The sequence below is a fragment of the Mastomys coucha genome, unplaced genomic scaffold, assembly GCF_008632895.1.
Source record: "Mastomys coucha isolate ucsf_1 unplaced genomic scaffold, UCSF_Mcou_1 pScaffold15, whole genome shotgun sequence".
In the NCBI taxonomy this organism is placed as follows: domain Eukaryota; kingdom Metazoa; phylum Chordata; class Mammalia; order Rodentia; family Muridae; genus Mastomys; species Mastomys coucha.
The window spans coordinates 47289038-47298808 of record NW_022196897.1 but is presented as its reverse complement, the minus strand read 5'-3'; the positions used below and the strand labels follow the sequence as shown (position 1 = coordinate 47298808).

At 44.7% G+C, this 9771-nt stretch overlaps 1 protein-coding gene across 1 annotated transcript in view; it reads left to right on the top strand.

Annotated features, from left to right (window-relative positions):
* Window positions 1–123: 123 nt before the first annotated feature.
* The window catches only part of Ly75 (lymphocyte antigen 75), a 93609-nt gene continuing 83961 nt past the window's right edge, over window positions 124–9771 (top strand). The window contains exons 1-2 of the mRNA XM_031370368.1: window positions 124–266; window positions 7205–7576. Coding sequence (XP_031226228.1) covers window positions 173–266; window positions 7205–7576 — 466 coding nt within the window. The 5' untranslated portion in view covers window positions 124–172. The remainder of the gene's footprint in view (window positions 267–7204; window positions 7577–9771) is intronic.

Sequence of the window (9771 nt, the reverse complement as noted above, 5' to 3'; positions counted from 1 at the left end):
GGGGAACTCCTGCTCGCCCCCCGTTGGGCCCGGGACCCGAAGAGGAGCTCTGATTGGCCGAGAGCGGCGGGGGCGGGGTCTGCGCGCCCCAGAGGTTGCCCCAGAAGGAGTCGTGAGGCGGGCTGGGCTCACCCCTGGAGCCGGTGCGTGCTGCAGAGGATTGGGGCTGGAGATGGGGACGCGCTGGGTCACCCCGGGCCGGGCAGCGGGGCTGCTCATGCTGTTGCTGCGGTCCTTCGGGCTTGTGGAGCCTTCTGAGCGCTCAGGTAACCGGGTGGCCTCAAGGCTGCTGCTCTGAGCTTTTGCCTCGTCCGGGTCGGGTCGCTATCGCCTTGCTCCCTGTGTCTCTGGAGCAGACAAGCGGGGAGGTCTGGCCTAGGAGGGCAGCGGGCAGGGCCATGTGGTGTTAAGGGACCCTCTGCCTAGAAGAGGCCCACAGCTCTTTCTCCTCAGAGACCTTTCTGCCCCTTGTTCTGACTCTGTCCCCTGAAATCATGCTTTCCTGGAGCTCCCCACTTCCTCTTACATCCCTGTCACCCCTTGGTCGTCTTGGAATCTTCGGAACAATAATGAGCCTTCACCCACACCGCAAGGACTCCCAGCCATCATGACTTCACTGTGCCCATTGAACGCAAGGAAAAGGAAATCAGGTTCAACCATTGTCCCCAGAAGTCAGCCAGGAAGGGGTATTAGGATGCCCCTCCCTGTCACCTAGAGCAGAGGCTCTTCTAATCTGGTCATTATTTCCAAATGCTCCCCAACTCAGGCAGCTGGCCCCAAACAGAAGTACAGGTCACTTCCTGTCAGGGGGGAAAGGATGCCTTCTATAAAGCTCACCGGGTGGTGCCAGCGCCACCATCCCACTTAGCAGTTAGATTTTTGCTCTTACTTTCGTTTTTTTTGCTTCAACAAAAGGTGTGCCAAGGACCTGTTTATTTAATTGGACTATATAAATGACAACCTATAGGCTGTGAACATTCACCAGCCGCTTCAGCTATTTCACCAGTGTGAAGAAGGAAAAGGTGGTCAAGGCGTGTTTTGGGAAGTTCTGAGTGTGCCTCTTGCTTGCTTTGGAGCTATGCTTAGTTACTCACTGATGTAGACTGTGCCCAGAGTTATGGGAAGAGTGTCCTGAAAGAGTAGACATCATCAACCTACCTTTTAATGAGTCCTGTCTTGACCAACTCTTCTCAATGTTCCTCTGACCTTCTGCGCTGGAACCACCAAAGGAAATATTAATAGTAAAATCTTTTATTGATATGAAAGCTCAATTCTGTCTGTTGCATAATCCAAGGAGAAAAGTCTACCTGCAGCAGTTTACAGCAGAGAGCGTGCATACTTCCAGTCACTTCTTTTCTACCTACATTTGTGCGTCCTGTTTTGCTTCCTTCACACATTTTAAGATTTCCTTAATTTCCAAATGTTCCAGTTGGGTTTTTTTGTTTGTCACCAGCCTGACACAAGCTACTGTCATCTGGTAAGAGGAACCTTGAGTGAAAAAATTCTTCCATCAGATTGGCCTATAGAGGGTCCAGCAGACTGTGGGCGAGGCCTCCCAGGACTGGTGGTCCTGGATGGTCTAAGAAAGCAGGCTGGACAAGCCATGGGAAGCAAGCCAGTAAGCAGCAATCCTCTATGGCCTCTGATTCGGTTCCTGCCTTAAGTGCCTGTCCTGACTTCTTTTGATGACAGAGTATGCTGTGGAAGTGTAAACTGTAATAAACCCTCTCCTCCCCAGGCTGCTATTGGTTGTGGTGTTTATCACAACAATAGGAACTCTGACTAGAACACTACAGTCTCCATAGTCACCATCCTGTCTCAGGGACCCAAAGCAGAGAATGTTAGGCTTAAGTTTGTTCACATACAAATGTCCCCACAGGCATTTGCATCCCTTCTGTACTTCTAAGGGCTGCCCTGGGTAGCTTTCTCTCATCCTCAGGCCAGGCTTGTAGCCTCATATTGGGGTGAACACGTGGAGAGGTTTGAGGGTTTTATATCCTCTCTGCGTTCTTGTCTCTGTCTCTCTGTCTCTGTCTGTCTCTGTCTGTCTGTCTATCTGTCTCTGTCTGTCTGTTTCTCTCTCTCTCTCTCTCTCTCTCTCTCTGTGTGTGTGTGTGTGTGTGTGTGTATTCGTGAAAGCTGGAGAAAGGGGTCCCATTTCCTCCTCCAATCACTCTCCACTTTAGATTCTTGTGACAGGGTCTCTCACTGAATCCTAAATTCACCATTTTGTCTGGGCTGGCTGCTATGGGGCTCCTGGGATCTATCTACCTCTTTCTGCCTCACAAGTGTGGGCTTGCAGGAATTTGGAGTCATGCCCCCACCTCACCCCCTCTCTTTCTTTTAATTTAATGTGGGTGCTTGGGTTTCAAACTCAAGTCCTCATGCTTGACTCACAAGCACTCTTACCCACTGAGTCATCTCTCTAGCCCAGAACTGGAGTTTGAGCTTCTATCTATTCTATTAGCTTGTGTAGCTGTGGGTCAGATTCATGACATGCACTGTGTCACGTGTATGCAGGGAGCTTGGGCAAGCTGGTCCTGACCACCCAAATGCTGAAAAGTATCTCTCTGTTCTTGGGGAGAGGCCAAACTTTTTTTTTTTTTTTTTTTTTTTTTTTTTTTTTGCTTCCTTGGAGAGCTAATAGCGTGGAGTAATGTGATCCTTCAGGGCAGCATTTTTCAACTTGGGGCTTGGGGGTCAAACAACCCTTCCAGTGGGGTTTCCTAAGACCATTGGAAAACACAGGTATTTATATTATGATTCATAGCAATAGCAAAATTACAGTTATGAAGTAGCAACAAAAATAACTTTATGGTTAGGGTCACTACACTACGAGGAACTGTATTAAAGGGTGGCAGCATTAGGAAGGTTGAGAACCACCACTTCGGGGATTTCTGAGCATCTCACCCATACTGTCCAATCTGGAATTATTTGCTCTCTGATACCTAGTTTACTGCCATGAACTCAATTGTCTCTTCAAGACTTGTTTTGAATGGCAAACCCACACTGCTGTGTCTCTCCTTCTACATCCATATGTTCTTTACACTTGACAGAGACTACACAACACTTAACAAAGTAAGCGGTGGAGATTCTCTGGGAATGATCAGTGCCAGCATCCTTGTCCTCTCTGCTTCCCCGTGCCTTTTCCCTTCCTGTGGGTCTGTGGTTATAACTGATAGATGCTTGGAACCAATTTCTCTCCCAAGATATGCAGAGTTCTTTGTGCGGACCTGAAATTTGGCCCTAGAGATTAGACAATGAGAAAATGTTAAAAGAGATGCTTTTCTTTGATCTAAATAAGAATGATTTAAAAAAAAATCATTTTTAAGCCAGGCAGTAGTGGCACACGCCTTTAATCCCAGTACTTGGGAGGCAGATGCAGATGGATCTCTGTGAGTTCAAAGCCAGCCTGGTCTATAGAGCAAGTTCCAGGACAGCTAAGATTACACAGAAAAACTCTGTCTCAACAAACAAATAAAATGTAATTATGACAGTGCTCTTTGGCTATTCCCCTAAGCCTCACTAAAGTCTTTATATAAAATAAAGTATCTAAAAAGGACTGCAACTTACGCTTGCCTTCCCACCATCACCTCTGACCTTTAGATTTGTCCCAAACACAAGTCTGGAGGTGAGTGTGAAAACGCCACTGAAGATCAGTGCAAAGGTAGAACATGGACAAGATGTAATACAAAGCCAGGGATGGAATCCAGTTTGGGCCTTGGAAAGATCTCAGTGCAAGAACGCTTGCCTAGCATGCTCAAGGTGCTGGATTTGATGCACAGCACCTCAGAAATATTCACTAAAATTTGTAGTTACCTTTCTAAAATGCAATACATTTCCCAGATGGTTTATAAGCCCTTATAATTTTTCTAAATAAGAAATTATTTGTAGTTTATCAGTTTTCTTTCCCACTCTTCAATCTACAGTCCCATAATGCCACAAAACAGGTAGACTGAACAGCTATTGCTCAGGGCTAAAAATGATATAGAAAACTATTATGAACAAATAAAACTCTCCTGCAGTAAATGTATTATTTATTAATGCCTACACATCCATTATGTATGAAAGCTAATGACAAGTTCCTTAAATCATTAATTATGAATGGTTGTCCTAAGCCATCTCATTGGTGTAAGTACCCAAGCACTGCTATTGATTACATAGTCATTCAAGCACAGGTTTAGTCTGACACGCATACCTACATTCAAAAGCACAACTTACTTAAGACAGTTAGCGACTCCTCCTTTGCCACTCCATGTGATGCCACATTTCACTGTAGTCTGGTTCCTACCAAGATGCTAAGTCCACAAGGGTCCTAGAAGGACCGTAAGTGTTGGAAACGAAAAGTAAAACTTTCTTCTGACGAGTGTCAATAAACGAGGACTTCTTGACTAACTCTACATGTTCGTTATAAATGACACTAGAACGACTTCAGATGCTACTCGCAGTACAGTGGTTTGAGCTAATAATGTGGGCATCTGAAAGAACATGCGATGACTTGAACAAAGGTTAGTAGGACCTGGGGAGCTAGGACACTGTTACCTGGTGAAAGCATGGGATGCTAGCTCTGGAATGGTTTACCTGTACTCCACAGCTTTCATCTGATACTAGGGATCCGAAGGACACACACTATCACTATGGAGGTCAGTAAACAACTTGGGCGTTGGTCCCAAGTTTCCACCTCATTTGAAGTAGGGTTTCTATGTGGGAGAGGAAGCAGCTTCCCCGGGTCTTCCATTGAACTTGTAATGCACGTAGGGCTTCAGTCTAGCAACTCTAATACTTTGCTCCAATATTGTTCTTCCCACCACATGAGGACTTGGACCTAACCTGCCAGGTTTTATTGTGAAACCTGAAAAATGTAGAAATTCAAAAGAAAACAAAGCTCCTGCTTGTCCAGGTAGCCTGTCCAGGGTCAAGGGTCATGGAGCAGAGTGTCCAGGAAAGACCACTGAGACTACAGGGTCAGTGAGAGGAAATTTCCAAGAAGGGCAAGGACCAAATGCAACAGATTTTTCTTATCTGCTCTAGTTTGTGATACTTTGGAGATGTGGAAGACAGTACTGAGGGGAAAGAGTAGATCAGGTATTTGAGGGGCAAGTGAATATGTTGGCGGAGCACATTAGGGAATTTTTTCCTTTGGGCTCATTGTCCTCCCAACCTGTGACCATCAAAGAAAGAGTGACAGAGAGTGTCAAAGAAGAAAGAAAGGACAGCTGCTGCTCTACCAACCACCTAACAGCAGCTCCATGCAATGATTTTTTTTTGTGTGTGTGTGTGTATGTGTATATATATGCACACTACATACCAACACACACTATTGATATGGAGGTCAGTGAACAACTTTGGGAGTTGGTCCCAACTTTCCACCTCATTTGAAATAGAGTTTCTTTGTTGTTTTCTTTGTGTGGGGTTTTGTTGTTTGTTTGCTTATTTTTACCATTTATGCCAGGCTAGCTGACCCACGAGCTTCTGGGGCCTCCTACCTCTGCCTTCATTTCCCGTGGGAACATTAGGATTATATATGCTCAGGCATCAGCTTTTAGTGGGTTCTGGAGATTCGAAGTGAGTTCCTCATGCCTGCATGGCAAGTGCTTTCACCCAATGACCCAACACCCTGTAATCCTTTTAAATTCAAATTTGAAAGCAGAAATAAATAACTACCACTTTAAGGTTTTTCTCTGTTGTTCCATATCGTTTTGTCTTGCTGCTGCTACTTGAAACAAAACAAAAAACAAAACAAAACAAAACAAAGTTCACAGGATCAGATAGAATTTTGTAGCTATGACTTACATTGTGAAATTTCCCGTCTAGCCAACAGTGCCTGGCATGACAATCTTTAACTCTTTAACCCATGACTTGAGAAAATTTCCCCTGTTTGTAAATCCAGTGACTGTGAAACTGAACTCAAAATGAAAACACCTTTTGGGAACCAAAATTTTGCCTGTGTTCTGCTGAACTCTGGTTCATTGACAATGATTGTTTAAGCTGTCTAAAATAGTCCAGCTTTCCGCTCATCAGCATGACCATCTAGGCCATTTTTTTTTTCTTTGTAAAAGAGCTGAACAAGTGTCTCATGGTGGTTTGCCGTAATATATGTAAATCCTGGTCCTCCAACTCAGGTGTCTAAGAAACACCGAATCACTTTGGTTTCAGAAACTCAATTAAATCTGATTCCGAGTTTCCATCCCATTAAGGTGACAGGGCTTTTATATCTCCACCTCTGTCCAGGTCTTTCCCAGCTCCTGCAGAGTGCTAGGAGATCAGTTGAAGAGGCCTCAACTCTAGTCTTCTGCTTCCACGAGTTAATTCTCATTTTCTCTTGCTCACACATGCAAGACATTAGACCTGGTAGTGCAGGTTATTCCTGGAACCCAGAGTTTGGTCTCCTTTAGGTGATTTACTTGGTGAATTCCCAGCCCCTATCTCTCCTGAAGGTGCTGCCATGGGGCTGGCCATAGGTTCCCTTCCCTCAGAACCCAGATCCTCTATTTTCTTCCATTGCTTACCCCAGTTTCTCTACCCCTGACTTCTCGGAAGTTTTCTCTCCACTTACATACAGCTTCCACGGAAGATTCAGGAGAAGTGGTTTCTGTGTAGATTCCCACTTTGTGTGGCCACAGTAACCTGTGCTAAAGCCAAGGAACATAGAGCCTTGGCCTTCACGATTGGTGAGGGGGAAGGAGCTGAAGTAAGATGCTGATGGCCTGACCTCTGTGCTGTGGAAATCCAAACAGCAAGACAGAACTGTGACTCAGGATACTGTCTCACTGGCCACAGACCATTTGTGGAAGAAAAGGGAAAACAAAGTAGTTGCTTTCTGAACAAGGCAGGGAATCTTTTATGAACTAGCAAAATCACATACACACTCTACTCTCTGCTGATCTGGGTTGGCACTAGTCAGCATCCTTACATCCAATGTGAAGTACGTACAGCCTTACACGTGAGAAAACTGAGGCACAGAAGTTAAACAGTTTGCTCTGATCTCATAGGTAGCACAGCGGAGGCAAAGTCCAAGCCCAGGTAGACTGGCTTTAGAGCACACTGCAACCCTCACTCCTTGTGGGATTCGTGAGTTTACCAAGCCCAAGGGGGAGTACAGTCCAGTGTTAATCAGACTCTCCTCAGCAATCAAGCAGGAGCAAGGTGCATTCGTCATGTGACTCTGAGTCCTAAAATGTCTTCCCTTACTGTCTCGACCCAGGAAATGATCCATTCACCATTGTCAACGAAAACACTGGCAAGTGCATCCAGCCGCTGTCTGACTGGGTAGTGGCCCAGGACTGTAGAGAAACTAACAACATGTTATGGAAGTGGGTGTCCCAGCACCGCCTCTTTCACCTGGAATCCCAAAAGTGCCTTGGCCTAGATATTACCAAAGCCACAGATAACCTGCGAATGTTCAGCTGCGATTCCAACACCATGCTGTGGTGGAAATGTGAACACCATTCTCTATACACCGCTGCCCAGTACAGACTGGCTCTGAAAGATGGATATGCCGTAGTCAGAACGAATGCATCTGATGTCTGGAAGAAGGGAGGCTCCGAGGAAAGCCTCTGTGACCAGCCTTACCACGGTGAGTTACCAGAGAGGGACTTTGACCCTTTTGCAGTAGTGTTTGTTTCATTTAAATGCCATACCTAGCACAGCTTTGTCCTGGAAGCCTGCCTGGAGTGAAGGAAGCTGGTGCAGTCTGATGGAGTGGCGCCAACTACTGAAGTATCCCAGAAGCTCAGTGCATTTATTAGGTATAGGGCAGGGAGAGTAGTTAGCCAGTCCTGGTAGCAGGTCTCTGTGGGCTAGCAATGTCAGGCTGTAAACATCCAGGAGAAGGGAGCTGCAGCTTTTGCACACACTGGTCAGTGCTGGGTAATCATTCATACTTGGACCTATCTTTCTGAGCCTTATTCATACGGAGAAGGCTTTGCCAACTTCCTGTGGTTCTGAGGCATTGGTCCTAGACATGGCTGTGCCCTTGTCAACAATAGACATTCATTCACTCAGTTCACTCGTTCATTCCTCAGCTCTCCACAACTGAACATGATCAACTCAGTTTAAATAAAGTCACAATGAGCAGTCACTGTGAGCTACAGTCTTACCACACCTAAGGGTACCCCACCATTCTCCTTTGTAGATAGGCCTAGAGAAGCTTAGGTGTGTTATCAAAGGTCTCATAGCCTTTTGGTGTGGTAAACATAGGACTTGAATTCCTATGGCTTGTTTATTTGCCTCCTATAATGCTATTAGGAAATGCTATGCTGACAGGAAATATTTCATATATGCTAAAGGCACATAATAATATTGACCAAACCCTAAATTTAAAAAAAAAAAAAAGATTAAAAAAGGAAAGGAGGTGGTTTGTTTTTCATGCCTGGAAATTTTAATGTAATAGAAATGTTTTGAACATCTCACGGGTTTTTGCAATATTTTCATCTTTGGCATAGGTGTCCCATGTTGTTCTTTGTATTTCTGATTTGACATTCTAACTGTCAAGTTTTCTTTGGCCATTTCCAAAAACAAGGATATCAATATTGTCATGATCTTTGCTCTAGATTGAAATGAGTCTTCAAGTTTTTTTTTAAAAAAAAATTCTTTAATCTGAGAGTTTAGCACAATATATTTTGATCATTTTTACTCCCAACTCCTTCTCCTAATTCCTGCCAGACCCACCACCTCTACCTTCTGAGCTTCCAATTTTATGTCTTTTTCTTTTCTTTTCTCATCTCTTTTTTCCTTTTCTTTTCTTTTCTTAATAACTCACAGACTCTACTCTTGCTTGTGTAGTCCTAGCTGTGGGACCTTCCTCTGGAATGTGGTCAGCCTACCAACACACCCTTAAAGAACACCAACTCTCCCCTTGATGTCATAGATCCTCAGTTAGGGATGGAGGCTCAGGACTCCTTCCTCGTCCAAGCTAGAATGTTGGCTGGCTTGATCTTGCGCAGAAAACAAAGTTCACTCCCCATCTCCAGGACCTCTGGCTCTTTTACAATCTTTCCATTCCCTCTCCTGAGATGGTTTCTGGGCCTTGCGAATGGGGTGTGCTATGGGTGTTCTGTTTGTGGCTGAACACTACTTGTTCTCTGTACTTGTCCAGTTGTGAGTTTTTTGTTTTAACCACTACACAACTCAGTTGTGAAGGTTTTTTTTTTTTTTACTTTGTTTTTTGTTTTGTTTTTGGTCTGAGATGAGGTCTGAGAGCTGAACTATTCAATAGGTAGAGAGATATAAATTTAGATGGTGGTTTTATATCATGCAGATAATAGTAGTAGGTTCACTCCCAGGGTCTGTGAGATCTCCAAACATAGGATCTTGACCATCTTTACATACTAGGCATGTGGAATGGGCCTTCCATGCAATTGGGAATCAGTTGGTCACCCCCATTACATTTATGTCACCTTCCACTCATGGGTATTTCTTACCACCCTGCTCATCACTTGTAGCTCACCGCATTCATAGCTGGGTAATGCTGTTGCTGACTCCCTCCCAGTCCCGGCAGAATGGATAGCATCTTCCAGTACTCCGGAAGCTACCCAGAAAGGAGAAAGCTTTCAGGTCAATACCACTTGATTTCTTCATGTCCTGTGATCAGTATGTGTAGTATCTTCAGTACTAGGATCTCACCATCAAATTCTGATGGGCATCCAAGAGCAGTGTCAATGGCCCTATTATTTTGGGGATCTTTGGGACACCTCTGACCAATCATTTGAGGGGAAGTATACCACATTCTAGCTTGGTGACGGTTATTTTTATCTGTCAACTTATGGCTTC